This window comes from Typopeltis vanoorti, chromosome 3, assembly GCF_054136105.1.
Source record: "Typopeltis vanoorti isolate ZY-2024b chromosome 3, IOZ_Tvanoo_1.0, whole genome shotgun sequence".
NCBI lineage: Eukaryota > Metazoa > Arthropoda > Arachnida > Uropygi > Thelyphonidae > Typopeltis > Typopeltis vanoorti.
The window spans coordinates 91,191,703-91,218,063 of record NC_143551.1 but is presented as its reverse complement, the minus strand read 5'-3'; the positions used below and the strand labels follow the sequence as shown (position 1 = coordinate 91,218,063).

Here is a 26,361-nt window from a genome sequence, read left to right as displayed (position 1 = left end):
TGGTCACAAAGTGAAAACGTACTTGCACTCTGTAGAGTTACTCTTTGTACACTTTGAACTCTATGCACTTACACTGTGCAGAAAGCGGGACATTCGCAGCATGTACGTATGTGTAGTGGTCAATGTAATGGAATTGTAATGTAAGATATGAACTTTTCGATAGACGGTATTATGTTGCTTATCGTTTGTGTATATCGAAAGCAGATTCTTTGGGTCGAGTCATGCATCATTATGTCTAGATCTAAGAAAAATGGCGGGAACCGTCCCCTAATGCAATGCATCTTATCCAAAAAATTAAATTTGAGAAGGTGTCGTGATTTGAGGACCGATGCTCGAAATTTAGACTTGGTGGTGTTATTTCTGAAACGCATCAATTTTCTGCCATATGCTGATATTTGGACAAGTGAACAATTATATAGAATGGTGATCTTTCGCCTAATGTTATAATACTCCATAATGTTAGACTTGGAGGAATATGAAGTGCTTTCAAGACGGACGATTGACCTGGCAGTCTCAGAGTCGTAATCCGAATATCACAAAGTTCTTATGGGATTAGGTGAAACTCCGGAATAACGGAAAACTAGAAAGCTTCACTTCAACTGTTGCAATGGGAATTTTGTTCTTTACAAATAGTAGAGGATGCAAGCCTTCTATTATTATCGTTAACTGATGAATACACCGTTGATTATCATTGACGTGAAAGCCAAAAGTGGGCTTGTAGACTATTAATTTCCTTATTCACGTTATTATCGATATTAGTAATTAGATGATAATGTAATTAAAATCACATTTTAATTGATATCAGTAGAAAGGTGAAACTAGTAATTTCATCTTTCGTGAAATTTATAGATGATGCAGGATTACAATATTCTGTGTTGCATTTTATTATTATATTTTACTATTTGTTTTAACGAGATAACTATAATAAGATATCTGCTTACCTTGTGCACTTCTTCCAAATTCATCGTTTTCTGAAATAATAAAGATAACCGTAAGATACTTTTTTTGTTTATCATAATTTTAATATCACATCAAACATCACACACTCAAGGTATAATAGAGGAAAAATAGCAAAAGCATAAAGAATGCATAAACATTTCAAAAGCGTTTTTACTTCAAGTTTTCACGTTTTATATTTTATTAATTTATTCTTAAACATTTAAAATATTTCACGACACTCAATTAATAAAGAATTTTACAGACTGAAGTGTACTTATTTTCATAATTTTATAATTACTAAACACTAGTTATTGAAATGCTACGTCAGTTTATATACAGTCACAATAATCGTTCAAAGAAATATCTTAATACACTAAGAAGGAAGCACCACTTTCAAATTATTAGCTTCTACTACTTCTCCTACTAAAGCACTAGAACGGTGTTTGGAAATATGAGAAGAGATTTAAAGTTCAAATAGAGAGAACATAATGTACGGACGAAATGCTATACATGAACAAAGGCAATCGCCCAGTAGCATCCATATGAAGGAAGATGAATGTCTGGATGGCCAGAGAGAAGATGAAAGGATGAACTCGTGGAGATGGCTGGAGAGTTTTGGCATCGGGAAGTGTTCAGCAGAAAAAGATGGAGACAATCTGGGGAGCCCTATAACTAAAATTATTCTTACAAAGGGGCTTAGAAGAAGAAGAAGAAGAGGAGACTAATGCATGCAATTTAAGGAAACCTAGCATGAATATTAAAATATCATTCATGAATAAATATGATGACAAAAATATATGGTACAACGTCGTTAAAAAAGTTTATCTAAAGTGACGAAACCAAACCAGATATTTCTCTTTTTCTTATTGTGAAATGGAGCATCAAAGGAACGATATATGTGTGTATCAAGATCTGCTGCAAACTTAGTCAGACGTACACGATATGGAACAAAGTAAATATCCTATTACAATAGCATACAGCATTGCCTTGTTCGAAGAAATGAAACAAGTCTGGCCCCATGTCAGCAACGCCAATTGCTTTCTTTGATGATCAGTGGATATCAAGGACATCAAGAATCTCCATCAAAGACACGTCACGCATCAGAATGTTTGCAGAAGCATTTGCCCGCAACTTCTAGATGAAGTTTATTAGAAACCTTAGAACATTTGCATTCAGCATAAGCAATATGACATACATCTTTATCATTACCAAGTGTCCTTTAGGAACCACAAGAAAGCACAGCATTCCTGTGATACCTAAAGTTATTCAGCAGATTGACCTTCTTCTTCTTCTTCTTCTACCCGAGGATAAAAATCACGTGGAAGGAAAAACAATAATTATTGCGGATGTAAATACGACACGGTAACCATAGAATTTTCCCAATAAGCTATGACAGTTGAATTAATGATGATAATGAAAGGAGATAACTTAAACTGACTCGTGTTTTAATTTTCCTACAAAAATTCATGTCTGAATATCTTTAATCGGTACTGCTCGACAAAATTCACAGAACAAAATGTTTTTCAAGAATGTTTTATTTTTAGCTATATCTCGGAAGGCGAATATTTGAAATAATAAGCATTCTAGCATACAAATTCGGAGCATCTAAGTGAAATTGAGCTACCACTCAACAAGTCTACACACACAATACCAATTACTCATATCTATAAAAACACATTTATGACCCCATCACTTCATTCACGTTTCTTGGCGCATTAGCCACATTAGCCACATTAGCGCATTAGCCACAACTATGGTATTTTCAGATCAGCTTTTCTCAAAGTATGACCGCGGCCCACTAGGAGTCCGGGTAATTTTCCTGGTGCACCACGAGAGAATTTTATTAGTAAATAAATATATTTTTTCTTAATTTGTAAATATTTAGATACAGTCTGGAATACGATATATTAAACTCCTATTAATTAAAACAGTTCTTACATAACTGATTTAATTTCGATATAACAATAGGCATAATATTTTTGGCATGCTGTATATCTACGCTGCCGTGTCGCCACCGTTCGGAGTAAGCATGGTCTGCTTAGCTACAAGCGTAAATATATTTAATTTATTAATATATCCCGTATTTTTTATACGAACTTAATTCCTTGATTGCTTGAACCTGAATAAGCAATTAAATACTTTAAAAGTGTTGCACTTTTTGAAATAATTTGCAATATCTCATTCACCTAATTTTCCTTTGACTTAAATTTCTGTTAAAAAATATTAAGGTTGTGTATGTTATGAAAATTAATCAGCAATTTTACACTTAGCACGAGCATGAAGGCTATCTCCAGTGATGAAATATGACTTATCGATAAAAGTGGAATATCGGGTCTAGCGAGCAGCGGCTACAAAACTTTGAGAAAAACTAGTTTAGATAATTTTTTTTCCCCTTTTTTTTGAGATATCGGGCTGATGGACGACTTGAAGTCTGGAAGGTACAGGCGAAAGTGGAAAGTTGATGTGTCACGAAGTGTCGTCACGGCACTATGGACACAGTTTCAGGAGAGAGAAAAACCATTGTAACATGGATTTGCCTAGCTCTCCCGAGGATCGTCAGCCAGAATAGTCCACTATCCGGCTTTAACAACAAGATGGAACAGGCGAAAATTTCCAGCAAGAATGAGTTAAGAAAGCTCGAGTCAAATGGACTCTAAGCAAGGTAGCCAGTAATTTGTATCCCATTAACTACAAATTATTGTAGAGATTCGAGAGAGCTCTCGAAACTGGTGCTAAGAACGTGTAACTTGGAGCTCTGATAAATAGGGTACAATTCTGTTCTCTGATGAGTCCCTCTATAGCCTACAAACGGATTCTTGTAGAAAATGGCACGGTTGAGTCACTGTTCTCGTGTGAGACAGAATAATGATCAATGGCCCGCACCCTTCCATGTTTTTGATATGGATACCGCAACTGATGCATAGGTAGCAAGAACAGATCCTTGAACCTTGTATGCAAATTTGTAGGGGTAGGTTGGCCCAGATTTTCTTTTAAGCATGACAGTGTTACTGCCCATAGAGCTCAAGTGGTGGAGTATCTTGAAACTTGCTATCCAACCACTGCGGTGGCCAGCATGATCATCTTCTTACAACTACCGCCTCGGTCACTTAGTGACCACAACTATCATATCTGTTTAGCTGTTAGAGGCGGATCATTTATTGTACTGAAGTTATATGACTATATTTTCGAGCATATTGTGTATTTCTGTGTTATGATATTTTTTATAATTCTTAGTCTTCCCTGTGTAATCTCCCTTATACCTGTATGATGTTTCTCCAAATTTCATTGTTAGTCTATTGCACACCACCATACGAAATTTCGTCCTGATTCATCGCAAACTGCACCTGTTACAACCACAATTACTAAATGTTCTGTTAATTTGTCGAGGATTGTATTTTGTAAGGGTAGTTTATCATCATCACTCATGACTAATTTGATTTATGAATTAAAAAAACTCACGTAAAAACGGTTATGAGAATGTATTGTTTGATGTGGCTATTGCTAGACAGAACAAAAGAAGAGAATGGAACCGTTATTCTTCGTAATAAAAATAAAGACATTTAATAACAATGAAACTTACCAAGTATTTCTTGAAAAAAAATGTGAACTGCAAAAGATAAAAAAAAATAAGAAATGAAAAACATCTATAAAACTTGATATGGTTTATAAGATTGAAAGAAGAGATTTTAGGATATATATAAAGTCATTAAATATTGTATACAACTATTACACCTAAGAAAAGTAAATTTGAAGTATTTAAAAGCGATCTATTTATGGAACCTACATCAAATAAATTAATTTTCCATACCTTTTAATTTTCCAAACGCAGTGGTTCTCCAAGGAGTTCTGATGATAGCCCGATCGCTAATAGTATACAGACGAAAATGCATGACAGCCAACCACCGCCACCTTAATATTAATACTTAATACTATTTTGTTCTTAATACTAATTTGTATTATTGTGTGAAATAGGGTGTTTATAATTCATTATTCTGAGTTTCAGGATCAAAAACCAGAGTTTCTTACTGTAATTTCTTAATGTAAGCATCTTAAACTTATTTTCGCCAACATTCGTCTTAAGAATTTCGATTTTTCTTATTTGTTATCACATTATAATTTTAATTAGTTTAATTTCAGTTTTGTGATTTTTAATATTACGATTAATATTAAAACTTTGATATTTTTAATATTGAAATTTAACATATAACTTTTACGCACTTTAATATTAATATATTAACCATTAAGTTTTTTTGAAAGTTAATTAAATCTGTGATAAGTATACAGATTGCATGCATACATCTAGCTTTAGGAAACAGTCTGTAAATTATTAATAAGGCAAATTTTAAAAAGTTTTATCTCAATTTCCATATCCCTCCCTATGTCTTTTAGTTAAATTTTAAAAAAAAAGTTACATTCCAAGTGACAAGTGCATGAGTACCAGTTGATCAATTATTTAACCAGATTGTTCAGTTAATAATTTTCTATTCTGATTAAGTTTGTAGAGTATACATACATACATACATCTTCAAGGCCCACCTTTCCTAATTGGGTTGTGGGGGCAACAGCTGCAAGAGGAACTTCCAATGGTCACGATCCTCTGTTACCAAGCTCAGGTGTTCTGGTGAGATTCCCAAACGTGTCCATCCAAGGTTTTGGATATAATCCATCCAGCGAGTCCTTGGCCTTCCACGTGGCCTCCCACCCTCTGGCTTGGCAAAGAGGGCCTGCCTCTCTTGTGGCATTCTGACCAGGTGCCCGTACCAACGTAACTGTGATCTCTCAACACGGAGAAGCAGCAGTCGAGTATTGAGGGTTTCCCGAATTGCAGAGCTTCTGACACTGTCGAGTCTTGTCAGCCCCGCAGCCCCTCGAAGGAACCTCTTTCAGCCGCTTGGATTCGTGTCCGCATTCTTTCGGTCATTATCCAACTCTCATGACCATAGGTGAGGATGGAGACATAGACTGTATTGAAGACAGCCAGCTTTGCCTTCTGGCTTAACTCCCGCATCAACACTACCGAACGGCCAAGCTCCCGCAATATTGAGCTTGTTAAGCCAATTCGAGTATCTAGCTGTACGTCCCATTTTCCATCATTCGTGAATATGGACCCAAGTTATTTAAACTTCTCCACCTGCCTCATTGGGACTCCACTTACATGTAGAGTGCACTGGGATGGTTGTTTTGAGACCACAAATGTTTCAGTTTTGGCCACACTGATCTTCATTCCAGCGTCTGCACAAACAGCTACAAACCTATCCAGAGTCTGCTGGAGGTCATCTGTGGAAGAGCTAAGCAGAACTAGATCATCTGCAAAAAGCAGACGTCCAATGCTACATCTTCCAATTCTGACACACACTCACTGCCTCGGCTGTGCCTATCAATCCAGTCCATAAAGAGTATTTGTAGAGTATATTAAAGTATATATGTAGAGTATATTAAGCTTTGTAGAGTATACATTTGTATACTGTACAAAGCTCAGTACCATCGGCAGGGTGTAGCATAGAAGCAGCCTGCCTCACGGCGCGACTTAATGTGGGCGCTGTCACTTTGCTAACAATTTATGTTAGCGTAGCAAGTGCGGAAAAAAGTATTTCCAAGCTTAAACGGATTAAAAACCATTTCCGAACAGCAATAACCCAAGAAAGATTGGTTGGTTTAGCAACTATATCGATGAAGGCCGACATAGCTTATAATTTAAATTTAGAAGAGCTTATAAACAGTTTTATTGTGCGATATCCCCGGAAAGCAAACATTTAATTAATATTATTACGTAATCGTTTTACATTAATGTTTCTCTTGTAATAAAAACAAAATATAAATGGGAGATTTTCTTATATTTTTGTTTTATAATTCATCAGGGGCAATATTTAATTGTTTGCATCAGGGCGCGATCCAATCTGGCGACGACTCTGACAAAGCTACTTTCTTTGGAAAACTTAGCATAAGAATTATGAATACAATAGGAGAATGATCCACTGCCAGGGAAACTTTCTCATTTACTTTGAAATTTTCAAAATGGAAAAAAAAATAAATAAATAAAAAAAAAATAATAATAATAATTGGAAAATCCAGTTGAACTCTACGATAAAATGCTGTTATATTAAACTTCACAAATGAATGCAGTATTTGTCTCAAATCTTTGTAACGCATGTATTATTTATGCTATTTACAAATTGTCGTTATCATATGAAATAATTCTGCCGAAAGTTTGGCAACTGAAAACGCATGAAAACATTTAACAAATCTTACCATCGTTCGTCGAATTGCCAGGTTGAATAACTAGTTATTCAGTAATTGAAAGAACTTAAGCTACTGAGAGAGGCAATAAAGGGTGGTATTGTATGCATTAATGTTCATTAATTGTTTCTGTAAATACATAAATATATAATAGAAATGTATGAAAGTAATATTCACTTTGGTTTCATTTATCTGCAATAGGAAAGTTTTGTCTAAATTAATTCAATTTTGATATTTTAAGTCATTCCTCTTTTATCCACCAGGTGGAAAGTTGTCCAATATTTGGAAGAAGGGAACTGCTGCATGAATGAAGTTTTAGACGTGTTTTCATTAATAATTAGCTATCCAGTATTCTTAACAGCATTTTTTTTTTCAAAAATAAGATCTTTCGTTCTCGGCCTTCAGCTCCTGCCTGTGGATTAGAATTTCTTCAAGTAAGGCATGTGTATGTATACAGATTGTTTTTATACGATATTTGTGCATTAATTGATGAAACATTTCGTTTGGCAAAATTGCGAGTAATGATTATTCATAGGTGGCGTATTAGTAATATCGTATGTTTTTCAGTTATAGTGTTTATATTATTGGTTTGTTGAGAAGTTGATTTATATTATTAGTTTATGTGTGATCAGAAGTTCTTAGTATAATTGAAGTCATTAATATGGTTAGTAAAGTCAGTACTCTGTGATTCTTTCATTTATTGAGTTTCGTACATGTGCCGAGCTAGGCCTCATTTATATGTACGTGACGATTAGCATTGTATTACCAGTAAAGTATCATCTGTTACTAGCAAGTTAGTTGTATTTTACAATGGTTAACTTAAAAGAAAACTGTCATTAAATTATATAGATGGAAGCTCAGCAAATCTGCTTAAAAAAGAAATAATCACATATCAATATAATGAATGAATTTTAATGAATTACTTTCTAGTGAAATGTTTGTAGATGTCATTAACCACGCTACCGGCTAAGACGTCTATAGACGTCAAGGTTATCATGGATGCGAAGTGCATATTAAAATTTTAATACCATTGATATTACATTGAAATATATGATGAATACGAAGCGTATGAGGATGCGTATTTGATCCATAATGGCTGGTAGGGTTGTTAAAGGCACAAAAATAGTGCTGTCTGTGTGGAGTTCTTTCTTTTATAGCATATTTCTTGAAAACTCCTGTAAACATCCAATTGTTATTCTCAAGGATATAAAATACACAAATTTAAAAATTATAATAAAGTTTATATACAAGGGTGAAGGGAGCGAAGGTCTGAATGTGCAGATTTTTACAAAGGGTGCACATTGGGATACTTTCAGTATTAATCTTCAGGAGAAGTGTGAACATGGCTCGAGCAACCAAGCCTTGTGACTGGGGTACGGTACAAAAAACAATAAAATAAAATAAAATACTACTGAATTGCCACTGCTAAGTAAAAGGAAAAGAGGAAGACTTTGGAGTATATTTCTTAGCAGTTCTAACAGTAAAGACATCAAGAATGAATGAACTAGGCACACCTGAGGATACTAACTGTCTGGTAAAGTCATTCAAAAGTGACAGAAAATCACAGCCAGGGCTGGCTCTAGGCTTAGGCACAAGAGGCACCGGCCTAGGGACGCAATGGCTTTGGGGCGTCAACTTCGTAAAAAAAGTAATAGTATTAGTCGAAGTAATAGTAATAGTCGAAGTGTTGGTGGTACGAGCAGTACACCCCCCTCCCAAATGCTCTATACGCACGTTTTTGGCAATAATTATTAACCGCTTTTAACAATTAAGAATTTTATGATGCCTGTCTTGTCTTACAATGAGTTGATAAAACTGGCCTAGGGGCGCCACATACCCTCGAGCCGGCACTGAACACAGCTGTCAGGGACGAACTGATTTTTAATTTCTAAGTTGCTGTTTCTCATTTAAGTATATTCTCTAGTCCAGCTTAGAACTTACTTCCATCTGTGCAGAGTTCAGTGTTGGTAGACGGATCGCAACAAAAGTGAAGACACAGTAATAGGAATGGAGGAACCACAGGCAGTGATCACATATGTTGACACTCTGCACCAAGATCCTATGTTATTTTCAGTTACATATAAGACGCTTGTCTTAATACTGTTAATTTAGTCGAACCTCAACCGCATCACATGGAATCAGGTCCATGTGGGAATAGTTAAATGTTAGTTTCTTTTTTCAGTATTACCTGAATTATCTACTTCTTGTCAGGTTGATTAAGGGTGATACAAGTTATTGAACCTGATGTCTCACTCTTATTAGAAGGAAAGCTACAATTTCGCCCTTTGCCAGTCCACATCAAAGTAGTAGTAGTGGTTCCATGGTGGATGGTGATGTTTTGGAATACATCCGGAGTGCCCACTACTGTTGCGCCAGCCAATCATAACATGATCAGGAGCCTCAATTACGTGGCCAGAATTCCTTCAGGAGACGATATACGAGTCAGTTCATTATTCTTAGAGATCCTTATCACAATATCATTGTGAGGTCTGACTGCAGATGCTGCACCAAATCTAACCAGAAACATCGTATGAAAGGAAAGGTAGTCAGTGTGCTGCCTGGGTATGATAGTGAAGAATTGAGGCTGCCAGCAAAGATGATGAATGCTATGTGAGGAGAAAGAAGTGCATTTTTTGAATGCGTGTGATGAATTTGGGAAACTGTAAGAAGATAGGTTTGCATTTAAATGATTTTGGTGTGAGTCGGATGGAGTTGGAAGGATATGTGAATGGAGAAATAAGTATCATGAGTAAAATAAACGAGAGGGTGGACACAACACAAACAGGGAAACGTTGGGAGTCAGAGTGGATGAGGAGACACTTGATGAAACATGCGGGTGCTGGATTCAGAAGTGAATGAGAGGGGCAAAAAGGATTGAAATGACCTGGAACGGGAGAGGAAAGTTGTAGAATTAGTGTTGACATGTTCATTGCCAAACACGCGATATCGCGCGATGCGAGTTCTCACCAAACGGCCGATCACGCGTTATCGCGTAGACGTCGTTAACTAAATAAAAAAATAAAAAAAAGTTGGCCACCACACGAAATTACAATTTTCAGCTTGGCAATGAACGATATCACGCGATGCGAGTTCTCACCAAACGGCCGATCACGCGTTATCGCGTGGACGTCGCTAACTAAATTAAAAAATAAAAAAAATTTAGCCACCACACGAAATTCCAATTTTCAGCTTGGCAATGAAAGTGTTAATACAGAGGGGCTGGGGAAGGTAACTGAGGAGTAACATCTGAGAAGTTATGTCCATAGGCCTTTATTATTATTAATAAAGTTTATTATTATTATTATTATTATTATTATTAATCATAGTAATAGCGCCTCCGAAAAGAAATTGAAGAATATTATTAGTGGACGGTAGATGGCGTTGTGTGTGTAAATGATAGATAGCGGCGTAGTATGTAAATAGTAGATTAAATAGTTTAAATGCGAGTTATATGGAGTTATATGTTCCATCCAGCGTCCTCTGCCAATGAATCATTGGAAATGTCGTATAATAATAATAATAATGCAAATCGAAATTTAGTTAATAGCATACACCTTCAAGTGTTGTTAAAATGCCCTACAGAGAACTAGTGACAGGAAGACATTTCGTCTTTTTTTTTTTTTTTTAATCGAGGAACTTACATTTCTATCCCCCTTCCCTCACATCTTCATACTGTTTAAAGGTATTTTCGCTGGTTCCTAACAAAAGAATAATTTCTTTGATTACACATAATTTTAAGTGGTCAAAATGGAAACGAACTAATTCTCACTTTTGTATTTGTAATGAAAGCACTTAGTAATGATCGTTTATTCATATTTAAATATTTTCCTTTATTATTATTTTGTTAAAACCAATACATGTTTGCTATGTGACATTATTATATATTTAAACATGTAGCAATTACGAGCCTATTTTTCTGGTCGAAAAATTTGAATGTTTTATTTACTTCTTTTTTTTTTTCCCCCAGCATTTCTTAAGATCAGCTAATAACCATGCAGTTTACTGAAATTAGAAAACATAATGCTTGTGCAACATTCCGATTCCATCCAACTATTTATTGGCCTTTCTATCTTCTTCTTCTTTATACATGATTCATTTTATGAACCTATAAACCAGTTTACGCATGTTACACTGATCACGTGATAAGGCTTTATAGGAATCTGAGTTCTCAGCCACACTTCCAAAGGATATTGTTAGGGTTCGGGGAGCGAGTAATTGGTAGAGGTCTCTCATTTCCTCAATGCCAAATATTTTGAGTAGTCCATTCGGTGCAATCTAAACATTCTCTACGTTCAGTTTGCCCGTAGCGAAGAAAAAAAAATAAAAAACTCTAGTCTGCTATCGCCTTACTGATTGTTAACTGTAGACTTAACATGCGTTCTTTCCTTCGTTTCATATGCTAATTTCAAGAGAAAAATCTGTCCACAAGGAGGTTATTTTGAATACTGAGCTAAAATGTAAAATAAAGAAATACACGATATGCCTTTTGGTGATTTGCTAGTCGGATCTGGATAAACAGGAATAAACTTTAATTCAACATCCGAAACGGAAGAACAGAATGAAGAATAGCTAGCGTCTTTCCTAATCGGTTTAAAAGATGAGAAAGGGGGGTGGGGTTGTACTGGTGGTGAATTCTAATAAATGCAAGAGAGAAGAGCTTAGGATAACGCTCTTCACAACAATAATAATAATAACTGGGTGAGGCACCCGCATTTGCCAACCTCATAACTTTGTTTATCTTGTCCCTGCCCTATTTTTTTTTTTTTTTTTTTTTGGAAATCTACGATTAACAACTTTCCATCACCACAATATCCGATGTCTTTTAATAAGTGTGTTCTGTTTTATCTTGTCGCAAAATAAAAAAAAAAGTTTTTTTTTTTATTTTGCTTTAGTTGAAAACTAAAGAAAAATTTAGTTTTCAACTAAAGTTTCTTTATATTCCCCAAATAATTCGAACAGTGTCTTTTACTGATGACTTTTTAAAGCAAATTGCGAATAGCTAGCATAGGAGAATATCAGTTACAAATTGTTTTCTTATAGAAAATACTCATTTTTTTGAAGGCATAAAAAATAAAATATAGATATACTTACTTTCTTCTGAACTTTGAATGATTCGCATGAATCAATAATAAAGCTGTCATCAATCGTATAGTGAGAGCCAGTACTCACTTCCATGCAGTTTTTAATAACAGCATAAAACTGAAAGAGGGGGAAAATTTTACATTTAATTTGTATGAATAGTCGAAGTCTATTCTTCACAAAGGTCATTGCGGAAACTTTAAATGCTATTTACTAAAATAAAGAACCAAAACGCTTCAGTTCGGCGATGCAAAATTATATAAGTAAAGTGGATATTAGATCCAGCATTATTTCAAAGCTGAATGTAGAAATTATGAAAGTTTCGTAAAGTAAGTTGACTAGAGAGCTTACGAGAATACACTCCCCGGCATTCACTAGTTGCCTCAGCGCGGACTACTTAGAAGACATAGGCGCCGTCCAAACGTCTATACATTCGTCTCACCTTTTATTAGTCTATTTTGATAAGGCATGTGCGCCTATGTCTTCTAAGAAGTCCGCGCTAAGGCTGCTCGAGAATACACTCCCCGTCATGCCGGGGAGTGTATTCTCGTAAACTCACTTTACAAAACTTGCATAGTTTCTACATTCGGCTTTGAAATAATGCTTGATCTAATATCCGCTTTACTTATATAATTTTCAATGCTATATTCATATAATTGTCTTATCTTTTAGTGTTTATATATTGAGCAAGCGTTTAATTGTCGATTCGTCCTGATTTTGGTTTAAATTACACTATTTTTAGTGGAAAACGATCAAGACTATTCCAAAATGTTAAGATAAATGATGTATATTGAATATGCCAAACACGATCCTAGTTCAGTTGTGATAACATATGGTGACACTATACCGGAATGCAATTTCGAAATAGTTTTATTTATTTATTTACGAATATCTCGAATCACTTCAATACTAGAGAATTTTTATGTACTCGCAGCAAATCTGTTGATTTATCAGAACGCTGATGGTAAATAAGGTAGTTTATCCTTATTCCATAGTATGCTGTCTGTATATGCGCATGCCTTTTCGAGGGATTTTGTGTTTATGTGATTTTGACGTTAAAAACGTCTCTACCAGCGTAATTCAGAAATTTCGTCATGAAAAACGTTACGTTAAGGAAGCATGATGTTCAAGAGTATTACTCGCGTTTAATACCGTTGGGGGGGGGCGTTTTTAACCCCACTAGAACACAAAACGCTAGAACACATAACTTCTAAACATACCGCAGGACACGTTATGTTACCTGGTACAGAATTTATTCTTTTTTCTTTTTAATTTAAATGTTTTTTTGGGAGTAAAAAGTTCCTATTTTCACAAATAAAATTTTAAATCTATACTTCTTTTTTGTAGGCAGTGACGAAATCACCAAGTTATGAGGGACTGCATGTTATTTACATTCAAGAAAAAGGCGTATATTGTGTAATAATAGATTTCATAATTCATCTTGCCTATATGAAAAGGTGCATCGTTGCGTATAATGAGAAAAAAACAAACGTTTCTTTTGTTCACATTCTATGCAATAAAATGAAATGGTTATTTTAATAATTTTACTGAGTACTGTTAACGTTTCGATTACCTGTTTATTCGAAGAGTTGTTAGCACACTGCAAGTACTTTCGGAATTTTACTCCTAAAAGGAAAATAAAAATTTCATTCATTGTTATAAAAACTAAAGGATCAAGAAATTCAGATATGTTAGTTTGCATATTTTACTAACGTGTAAGAATTTATACTGAATATTCGGTAGATGTTATGAACAATTAGATGCATATAAGATTAAATTAGCAGGGATGTCCAACATCTTTTTCTTGTGTGCTGCTTTTTAAAGACATCTGAAAGCAAAACTACTGTACTTACCACTGTTACACAGCTTTTCGAAGAGTTTTGAAGCATACTACAAAACAAAGATGGAATATTATCATTTTCATCCTATTAAACTCATCTATTGTTAATAACTGATAAATATGCTATTGATAAATATATAAATAAAATAAATATGCAAACAGTTATATGTGATCTCATATAACCGTCTGACTATATGCATGGTTCTTTGTTAATAATAACCACAGAGGAAAATTCAGTTAAGTAACAGCAAGCAGATTAATGCTCGACTATTCATATATTATTAAACGCATTGCGAGCAAAACAGATCCTCCCACCACCTACACTGAGTATTATCGTTTAATAGTTTTTTTTTTTTTTTTTTTTTTTTTACTAAACGATAATCACAATTATCGGTAATATCACATCGCTGATGAGTATTTTTAATAGTTGGTCTCCGGCTGATGTTGTATGAACTCGGTACGCTCGCGTGTGTGTGTTTCTTTTATATATCTATTGCAATTCCTAAATATGACGTCATTCTTGCAACAGTGTTTTAGTTGAACTTTCTTGCAAGGTTTTATTCGAAAAACAAAACATAAACAGAATCTTCTGCTACAGTGGAAGGGTTCCAACTTTTTGGATTTGTGTTAGGGGTAGGATGTCGATTACAAAATGTACGTCGATCTAGTTAGTAAAAATTTAAGTAAAGATCAATTTTCAAGTATTTGTTTTCGTTCTAATTTTTAATCTTTTTTTTTATTTCTCCTGATCCTCCCTGTAAGGAATTATTGTTTTCTCCTAACAATGAATGAGATATTAACCTCATTCATTTCTTTGTCATATTTTTCAGTATTTCCTTCCATATTCCTCCCTACTCTAGTTTCTTTTCTTTCTTTTTTTTTTTTATACAGTTGTAAATACCTCTAGATATTTGCTGGTCTCGTTGGTTGAGTGAATAACCTTTCTGCTCTCCCAAGCCAGTAGACCGCAGGTTTGAATTGGTGTGAGATCAACACCTTACTGGAGGGTGAATTGTCTTGAAAACCTCCTGATTTCCGGATTATCTAACTGTTTTGCGCACGATATTTAATGTATTATTTAATGGCACTCACATAAGAAAATATTTTTAAAAAACGAAATCTTACAATGTTATATTTGGATTTGGGGATAATTAAATACGACATAAGAGACAATTGTGCGCATTGCTAAGGATTATAAATATTTATTAGTTCAGCATTTAGGAAAACACTCACCTTTTTCTTCGCTGGCCGACATTTCTGCAAAATGGAAATCATTTTCTCAATGTCATGTCTCTTTAATACGTTAGAATTCTTAGGACTAATAAGTCCTAAGAATTATTAATGCTTATTATCATGAATAATAAAATATTTATCACGCATAATAACATATTAAATGTTAATAAGTTAGCACTAACAATCTGACTTTTTTGACATTGTTAATGTTAACTTATACTGTATTTATGGAAACATATTTTATTTCATTTATTTAAAATAAAGAGCCAATAGGCTTCATTTCGGCGATGTAAACATTATTTAAATTAAGGGGGATATTAAATCACACATTGTTTCAAAACCGAATAAGAAACTCAAAGATCACAATCAAAGAGTTTCATGCCGAATATCTACTCTATAATATAAAATGATAAGCCTTTTTTGTAACGTTTTTGTGTCACGTTTTTTGTCAAGTTATTTGAAACGTTTTGAAACTCATGGGCTACCCTGAGTATCGAGTCTTCAAAATTCGAGTCATCAGAATTCAAGGAGAACCGGCCTACCAGTCCGGAACTCGTGGGGGGGGCGCCGTAGTCGCCAGGGGGGAGTATTCCCCCTAGTAGTAACTATAACAGTATCGGCGACTACTAGCGTAAGCTAAAGCACGTAGTCCAAGTACTAAAACTAGCGATCAGAACTTTCGCCCACCTTTGCTACGAGTTGCCCTCGTTTGTACTACGTACTTGGACAACGTGCTTTAGCTTACCCTAGTAGTCGCCGATACTTTTATAGTTACTATATTCGGCATGAAACTCTTTGATTCTGATCTTTGAGTTTTCTTATTCGGTTTTGAAACAATGTGGGATTTAATATCCCCTTAATTTAAATAATATTGTATTTCAACATCTTATTTGCTATAAATGCTTATTAGCATTAATAACACTGGCCAACAAAAAAAATTTTTTTTTTCTGCTGATTATGATCTGACACTTGTTTTTTTTACTAATTTGGGTGCGCTGATTTCAAATATCAAACCGATTTTTCTCTATCACGTCAGGTTTTTCCTCTATGGCATTTTCTTTTTGCTAATTTGTAAGTTTTTGATAGTTTTAAGGAGGCAGTACTATTTAGAGGTTAAAAAAAATCGATTTTTTAATATTATTTCTGAAAGTATGTACTTTTAAAAATCTGTTCCTAACTTTTTATCAAGAAATTCGAAAAATTCCCGAAGATATAGCCTATAATGAATGCTATATGCGTCATAGCGGACAAAGAACGATCGAAATCAGTCAATCGTTAATCGATCGTGAAAGTATGATGAGCGCTTATAACGTTTCAATAAAGTCTCTGTTTTTTTTTTTTTTTTTGTCTTGTTAATTGCATGTTAGTCGGCAGTGAAGAAAATACATCATGTCTACTACTCGAAATTGTGTCAATAGTATAGATTCCTTCTTCTACATTTGTGGCAGCATTACTGTTCCCAGTCAAAGGACAAATATCACTGATTTCGTTAAGAAAGTGTACTCTGCATACTTTGACGTAAAAATTGCAGATCAGGACAAGTCATGGGCTCCAAATAAAGTGTGTAAGTCACGTGTAGAAAATTTACGACAGTAGAGCAAGGGAAAACGCCAAAAATTAGCTTTTGGCATTCCAATGATTTGGCGTGAACCGAAAAATCACGTAGATGATTGCTATTTTTGTTTAGTTCAGACTTCTGGTTATAATAAGAAGAATAAGAAAAAAAACAACGTGCCGTTGCAGGTTCTTACGCATTTATTCGTTTACTAACAAGCGAGAGCGGTGAGCGCTCCGATTCTGATCTGCGCACCGCTTTGAATAATAGGCTATATCTTCGGGAATTTTTCGAATTTCTTGATAAAAAGTTAGGAACAGATTTTTAAAAGTACATACTTTCAGAAATAATATTAAAAAATCGATTTTTTTTAACCTCTAAATAGTACTGCCTCCTTAAAACTATCAAAAACTTACAAATTAGCAAAAAGAAAATGCCATAGAGGAAAAACCTGACGTGATCGAGAAAAATGGGTTTGATATTTGAAATCAGCGCACCCAAATTAGTAAAAAACAAGTCTCATATAAAAGTCAGCAAAAATTGTGTTGGACTGCGTAATAACCTACTAATAAAATTAGTTAGCATTAGGATTTCTACTCGAAATTTCAAGTGATTTAAATAGATCATTTTTTTCCCTAGTTCGCAAACTTCTTGGGTACTCTACCCAAGTTATAGAGTCATCTTATGTAATGAACTTCTGGTCTACTGTCGCAAAACATATTCTATGTTCCCCAAAGCATGGTATAATTTAAGAATAAACTTAGCCAGTATTTTTGATTTTTTCTCTCTAAGTCAGCATGCAAAACAGACACAAAACAGACACGTGTTCTTTAGGTTAAACCTCTGTGAGTAGGAATATGAAATATTAGCGGATGAAATGTTAACATACGAGTACTGTACTTGGTAATAATATTTTTGGTTTACAGATCAAGTGTTGATCAATTTTATTAACTTAACCAACTAGTTTCGCCAACTTTAACTGTTGGCGTCTTCAGGGCACTTATATATAGGCTGAAACAATCTCACAATTATGTGTAACTATAAAACTGACAAGAATATCTGTAAAACATTGGATAGAATAATTACAAATCAAATAGTATCGAACGTGCGTGAAACACGTGTCGCGTGTACAAGATTAACTAGCTGTTGCTAAGGAACTTTCTGTAGTTTGTATTAAAGTTCATTTCTTTTGTTTTTAAAGATTTGATTAGGGTTTTCCATATCTCTGGGAGTATTAGGCCTTGATTTCTGTTAAGGTTGACAGTAGAACGGGCGACTGTGGCTGCTTCGTTGAAAATTCTTGAATGGTAATCTTCCTCTAAGTAAGGGGAACAACTTTTGTCTCTTTCGATGACATGGTTAGTTGTAGAGAAATGAGACGATAGGCCAGAAATGTCCTGTCTGTTGTTTTTGACATAGCCAATGTGCTCTTTTTGCCTGATTTCAAGGCTTCTCGAAGTCTGTCCGATGTAACTAGAGCCACAGGAGCATGGAATATTATAAACTCCAGCATATTTATAGAAAGGGTGGTTGTCTTTTGGAGATCTTAGTAGTTTACGAATAGATTCTATTGGTTTAAATGTTACTCTTATTTTGTGTTGTTTGAGGAGGCTGGCGAGCTTGTAGGAGATGCCATTTACAAACGGAATTGCAATAGTTTTTATATATTGAATATCTTCTTGTTCTTTTTGTGGTGGTTCAGAGAAAAGGACTTTATTGACTAGTCTTCTTGGATAGCCATTCAAGTACAGATTGTTGGAAATTAATGTTAACTCATCTTGAAGGGTCTCGTTGTCTGTTGTGATGCGAATCGCTCTCTTCTTTAACATGTGTACAATGCTGAGTTTATGTGAGATGTGGTGAGAGGAGCTGAAATGTAGGTAGCGAACTGTATCGGTCGGTTTTCTGTACACCGATAGATTTATACTGCCATCAATTTGTTTTTTTGATTAAGTTGTCTAAAAACGGTGGTCGTTTTTCTCTTTCAAGTTCCAGAGTAAATTTAATAGAATGATGGAAGGAGTTGATCTTTTTGAGAAAATCATATCAGATAATGATCTTCTAGCCAGCCTACATGTCACCTCTCTCTTTTACAAACGTTCCTGTAGTGGAGGTCATTGACATATTAAGTACCTTGTTCCCACAAGATATAACCTCATTGTTTGCTCACTGCCTAAATTATAACTACTTTTCGTGGAAAAATAACATCTACCAACAATTAACAGGCTTGGCTATGAGGAGCCCACTCTCACCTTCATGTGCTGACTCTTTATGAAAGACTTAGAAAACAAAATCCTATCCCAAATTATTCCCAAACCTAAAATTTGGTTCAGATATGTGGACGATATCTTCATCGTGTGGAACAACAACAATGATGACTTATATGATTTTCTCAAAAAGATCAACTCCTTCCATCATTCTATTAAATTTACTCTGGAACTTGAAAGAGAAAAACGACCACCGTTTTTAGACAACTTAATCAAAAAAACAAATTGATGGCAGTATAAATCTATCGGTATACAGAAAACCGACCGATACAGTTCGCTACCTACATTTCAGCTCCTCTCACCACATCTCACATAAACTCAGCATTGTACACATGTTAAAGAAGAGAGCGATTCGCATCACAACAGACAACGAGACCCTTCAAGATGAGTTAACATTAATTTCCAACAATCTGTACTTGAATGGCTATCCAAGAAGACTAGTCAATAAAGTCCTTTTCTCTGAACCACCACAAAAAGAACAAGAAGATATTCAATATATAAAAACTATTGCAATTCCGTTTGTAAATGGCATCTCCTACAAGCTCGCCAGCCTCCTCAGACAACACAAAATAAGAGTAACATTTAAACCAATAGAATCTATTCGTAAACTACTAAGATCTCCAAAAGACAACCACCCTTTCTATAAATATGCTGGAGTTTATAATATTCCATGCTCATGTGGCTCTAGTTACATCGGACAGACTTCGAGAAGCCTTGAAATTAGGCAAAAAGAGCACATTGGCTATGTCAAAAACAACAGGCAGAACATTTCTGGCCTATCGTCTCATTTCTCTACAACTAACCATGTCATCGAAAGAGACAAAAGTTGTTCCCCTTACTTAGAGGAAGATTACCATTCAAGAATTTTCAACGAAGCAGCCACAGTCGCCCGTTCTACTGTCAACCTTAACAGAAATCAAGGCCTAATACTCCCAGAGATATGGAAAACCCTAATCAAATCTTTAAAAACAAAAGAAATGAACTTTAATACAAACTACAGAAAGTTCCTTAGCAACAGCTAGTTAATCTTGTACATGCGATACGTGTTTCACGCACGTTCGATACTATTTCATTTGTAATTATTCTAGTCAGTTTTTTTACAGTTATTCTTGTCAGTTTTATAGTTACACATAATTGTGAGATCGTTTCAGCCTATATGTAAGTGCCCCGAAGACACAAAACAGTTAAAGTGTGGCGAAACTAGTTGGTTAAGTTAATAAAATTGATCAACACTTGATCTGTAAACCAAAAATATTATTACTAATTCTCAGGATCAAGAAAATAAACCTTCAATACGAGTACTTGGTTGGCCAAATTTTTCTCCAAGTGATCATTCAGTTGATAAATAAATAATTTATTTTTATATTTATATTTATTTATGAATATTTGTATATTGTGTATATATTTTTCCTCTTCTTCCTTTTTCGTATTAGGCCTACCGTCTTGTTACGGAGCTGTTGTAAGCCCTTCCAAACTGTACCCATCTCGAGGATAGGGTGTTAGCCCTATGCCTCTCGGTGTGTCCTATGTCTGTAGATGTGTGTTCAGTGGGCAGGTTGGCCTGTCGAACCCAGGTCTTTCCGACCAAAGGGCTTTGTCTACACTGACCGAGCTACGTAGGCTCTTTTGTTGTTGTTGTTGTGTGTGTAAGAGAGAGAGAGAGATTTATTTTTAACAACATTAGCATTTCCTTTGTAAATGCTAATGCTGTTAACGAATCTTCGTAGTTCAGTTAGTAAAACCCTATGAACACACACACACACACACACACACACACACACACACACACACACACACACACACACACACACACACACACACACACACACACACACACACACACACACACACACACACACACACACACACACACACACACACACACACACACACACACACACACACACACACACACACACACACACACACACACACACACACACACACACACACACACACACACACACACACACACACACACACACACACACACACACGTATGCAGGCATAAATACTTGTCCTTAAGGAATGCAACAGAGGAATGTGCCGGCAGTATTAATTCTTGACTTCTAAATCATGGTACTCTACCCGGATAGGTTTAAGAAGAAAATGCTGATGAAATGCCGTCGAATCAGATAATATCGAAAGAAATGGAGACGATGTGAGGGACGCTTTTTCAAATATCTTCGACTTTAACTCCAAGGGAAAGAATTTCGATTCTCTTCAGCTCTTATTTATATCTTCTTTAAAGTTAACTTTTTTGAGTATGCCTCTACTAATGATAATAGAAATTACCGTGGTCCACATAGCTAGTGAAGTAATACTGCTGTGACTATCAAGGAGAGTGAAACTAATGAGTCTTCTTCTTCTACTACTGCTGCTGCTGCCACTTCTGAAGTTCCGAAGAACTAGCCTTCTTCGCTTACTCGAACATGCCATCCAACCTTCAACGGCTCTAATCACCTCCTTCTTGCTCTTCCTCTTCTTCATGCTCACTCCATCCATTATTTTTCTAATTGGATCTATTTTCTATCCGCTTGACTAAAGTATATTAGGCGGTTCTCCTACATCGTTTCTTCAGTCCTTAGATGTTCTCTAATAAATCTATCTCATACTGATTTGATTCGATTCTAATTATCCCCTTGTGATCTCGTGCATTCTTTAGCATCAATATCTTCGCCACTTCCCTCCGTTTTGTTTCATTTTTTTGTAACTTAATCATCCCTACTTCTTTGCAAAATTGAGCCTTGGTGTTAGTGTGTATATAAAAAAAAACGGTTGTAGTGATATAAGCTCCCGTTTTCTTGTCGATATTATAATGTTTACCTTGCTCACAGTATTAATATGCTATACGATGACAACCTTTTATGAATGGGATTCATATAAAAATATGCCTTAAAATATATTATTATAATAAAAATATACTATGTATGTGCGCTGAGATATGCATTTCTGAAACTTCTGAGTGCTTATGATGTTTTTTTTTTGCATTTAAATACATTAAAACACCTTAGTTCTTCTAGGAAAGAAAAACTATTTGCAAATAATTTGTCGATGCAATCACTTACTGGTATTACTCATTCGTAATAACGTACCTTTGCAGCGCTTTCAAGTTTTTTGAGATAAATGGAACCTTTTTCACCCATCAGACAGGATTTCCACTAAAAAAACCAAAAACAACAACATAATATTCAAATAAAAATCAATTACTAAGAGTAATTAGTTCGGCTAATTAATTGTTTAAAGTAGTCAACATTTGCCAAATGTGGTACTTTTTAAATGCTTGGTAAATTATATCAGTTCATTCTTAGATGCAGCAAATACATTGTTGTCGATGGTAAAAAATGTAAAACGTAGTTTTCAGGCCAGATTCTATTATATTTTCTTATTAAATTCCAGATTCTTATTAAATTTTATATTTAATATGAAATTTAAGCGTCATGCAATGAAGAGGTGGCTCAACATATGCCGCTATCTCGTGGTTCCCTAACCCAATATATTTAATGTCTGAAATAGTGTGAGTTTCTACGGTCGAGTTTCTTGAGTTTACGGGACGAAAAAACCCGCTTGCCCGTGCCAAAGATCGACTAACTCGGGAACTGGTCGAAAGGCTTAGAAAAATTTCATAGATTCGAAACGAAGTCTTCCTTCGTGCAGTCAAGCGCCGTGGTATGCAAACGCCACATCCACTGAACTACGCAGGCTCCTATTTATTTAATATATTAAATATAAAATTTAATTTCATATTAAATCATCTCTCCATTTAATCAATAAAAACAGTTTTAAAAATTAAGGGGGTTTCTCAAAGTTTTCGGAAATAAATTGAGAATGAGAGTAGATTTTCGGTTTGTTTTGTAGATGACAAACTAAATAATCGCCTCTGTTACAGCACAGTATTATCTTTTATCTTTCCAAGATAATAGGAAGCGTTCCAAACCGCATATAAAACTATAACAGTAGATTCATATAATTTGCCAAGGGAATCTATTTTTAGGTTTCGCAAGCCAACAGTACCCGTTAGCTTCTTCATGTCTGTCTATTCTTCTGTCTGTCAATATGGAAATAAAACAAGTCGAAACCGGATCATTTTATTTTGATAAGCTTAACATTTAAGTCTTAGGGGGGGGGGGGGGGAGTGTTGAGCAGTTTGAATTAACCACAAATGCAATTATATCTGTGATGAGAATAACTTCACTGTGCAAGTGATATCGCACACAGTGAAGTTACCTTTCAGAACCAGTGATTTTAAATCGCCCTTCGAAATAACTGCCGCCTTGAGCGTACTATTGCACTAATCTTCTTGCATTTTGTTTATTAAATAAAGTATTCTAATATCACAAACGTACCGAAAACACATATCCAAATACAACTGCTGCGTTTCTGTTAATATAAACAATCAACAAACGTTATTCTTAATGTACTCTACGAATTTAACAAGCATCAGTTCTATATGATGCTTTTTTAGTTTAAAATTTAAAAAAAAATTAACTTGATCTTATTTTTTCATCAGGTTTGTTGTCTTAAATTTAACTTTTTTTTTCAATTTTTTTTTTTTTGAATTCTATTTAGCCTTGAGGAATCCTTATTAGTACATTATTAGTTGAAGGTTATCATGCCTGTCTCATACGCACAACGTTATGATTTCAGAGAAATGGGATTTTCTATTCGAAACATTCGAATTTTGATTCTCTCTCTCTCTCTCTCTCTACCCCCCCCCCACTTTTTTGGTAAATTGTTTAATTTATTACGTATTTGTCAGCCTTTAATAGGGTGATTGAATTAGTAATAAATCTGAAAAGCATGAAAAACAAAAGAGTAAAACTAGAAATAGCATATTATATCTGAGAGGTTAATTGCGTGTGCTTTTCTGTCCTGTTTTGATGACGGAAAAACCTCATTACCTTCTTACAAGACCAGCTAACTGACCTCGCCACCACTGACGCACACACAGCAGACACTCACCGGACTCACGATCGCTATGTTACTAATGAAAAATAATATCAAGGGGCACTTAAAAGTAGTTATCGTTTTTAACAGAAAAAAAATGTAATAATGTAGAGATTAACCGGATATTAAACTCCAGGCTTTTAGATTAAAAAAAACTTTACCTTTTTCCTGTAGTCGTACAATGTAGCATTTCTTAAGTTGCACATCTTCCAAAGATCGTATCCTCTTCCAATGTCCTTCTGGCATACGTTTAGAATTTCATTTGCCTACAAAAATAGAAACTACCGGTCATGAAGCTGAGTTGATATTAAAACCTACCACATTTTTCCTTTTCCTTATACACTTGAAAAGGTCAGATACGTGTAAGAATAGAAATCATTTGGGAAAAAAAGTTCTCAGAAGAGAACGAATATGAATACACTATGAATTCCATGAAAAGTCGACTGTGGCAAGCAACCAGTTATTATGTATTTATTTATTTATTTTATATATATTTATTATTATTATTATTATTATTATTATTATTATTATTATTTATTGAAAGAGACTTGTCATCTAGAAAACAAATTTAGTTTAAAATAGCTGTAAACTTTATTTAAAAATTTTTTTTCAAGTCACTCCGCTTGCCTCTGCTTAACTATTTGTTTACCTAATTATTTTATGCTATTTAAAAGAATAACCTACCTCGACTTGGTTTCTCATACATCCGTAATGTGAATACACATCTGAAAATAAATACGATTAGCATTCTTTAAAAGTATTTATCATTATATTTTATTACATCAACATATAAATATTGATGTAATAAAAGTGGATATTAAATCCAGCATTATTTCAAAGCCGAATGTAAAAACTATGAAAGTTTCGTACAAAATTTGACCATGAAAGTTGATCAAATATCCATTTGATTTATATAATTTTGCATTGCCGAACTGAAGCCTTTTGGCTCTTCATTTTAGTCAATTACATCAATATTTTAAATAGAGTTTCACGAAATTCCTTATTTATTTTATCAATAAATAAGTTAAAGAATATGTAGAATTACTGGTAAAGAACTTACCACTGCTACAAACTTTGTCCCAGAAAGTATCCTATAAAAATAGAAATGAATGGAATATTTTAATTAAGGACGTTGTTTCTTCATCCAATATATCTTTTTGATTTATTTGGTTTTTTTATTGTATAAATGTAGTTCACTTTTATTTATCATTATCAACATGTAGCTTAGTAAATTATGTTCTTAGTATGCACCACTTACTTGTGTCAGAAGGTTACTTAAGCAAGCCTGAAAAGAAACAAATCATCAGAGTTAAAAACTGAGTAAGTTTTTAAAATTTAAGAGGGATCATTTCAAAAGTTCTGCACTGCGCATTCGTGATATTATAGTTTCAGTCTTCACGTTAGTCGCGTACTCGTTTTCTGTTTCAGGCGTTCTTTTTCCGCAAAAAAACAAAGACTGCAAAATGGGGGTGAGGGAGATGACTGATTTTGGATATTTGCTCATTTTCACGACAATACGCATACACTTATTGTATGTGAAGTATTCCACAGCATGCAAAGTCTGTGCTTCTCATCTCTTCCGTACTTTGAGATGAGCCATCCAGACTTCAATCTGTTCCTGTGGGAAATGCTTTCCTACCATTGAACAGATTTCTGCTGTAGTGACCCGACTTATCAAACACATTATTTCCTGCTGACAAGAATTCAAAACTTGCCCAAACATCGATAAGCGGTCATAAAGAAAAATGAAGATTATATTGAAGACCTGTAAATGTATTTTATTAAATAAATGCTTGGTCTATAAGAGTACAGGATGCACAAATTTTGAAATGATCATTGTCATCTTTTTTTATAATAAGCATGTTCTTCAAAAGAAAAAAAATAACCACACAAATACATTTGAAATTCTAGAAGTCTAAGATTTCTTACAGAATATATGTATGTGATAGTTAATGAGAAAACAAGCCTGAAGTAATATATATATATATAGAATGTCAAAAAAATAATGGTTACTAACAAGTTTTATATAAAAAAAGTGATTTATTAGTGAAATAGAGAAAATACACAGAAGTCGACTCAAGGGGAAAAAATAAGATCTTGCAAGAAGAAAGCACATAATCTGTATGAATCGTATTGCATACATTACAAATGCAATATGTGCTTTCTTCTTCTTCTAGCCTTAAAATAAATCGAGTTTTGAGAAAACTTGGTAATAATAATTTAATGTTTTAAAGGAATATTGTCACTGATATGTTTGTGTAACA

At 34.4% G+C, this 26,361-nt stretch overlaps 1 protein-coding gene across 1 annotated transcript in view; it reads right to left on the bottom strand.

The window, feature by feature from the left end:
• LOC150108381 (uncharacterized) overlaps positions 1–26,361 on the bottom strand; it is a 54,516-nt gene that overhangs the window by 17,686 nt on the left and 10,469 nt on the right. Inside the window, exons 5-8 of the mRNA XM_090390456.1 lie at positions 22,246–22,311; positions 12,268–12,375; positions 4,520–4,546; positions 942–971 (exon numbers count right to left, since the gene is read on the bottom strand). Coding sequence (XP_090246582.1) covers positions 942–971; positions 4,520–4,546; positions 12,268–12,375; positions 22,246–22,311 — 231 coding nt within the window. The remainder of the gene's footprint in view (positions 1–941; positions 972–4,519; positions 4,547–12,267; positions 12,376–22,245; positions 22,312–26,361) is intronic.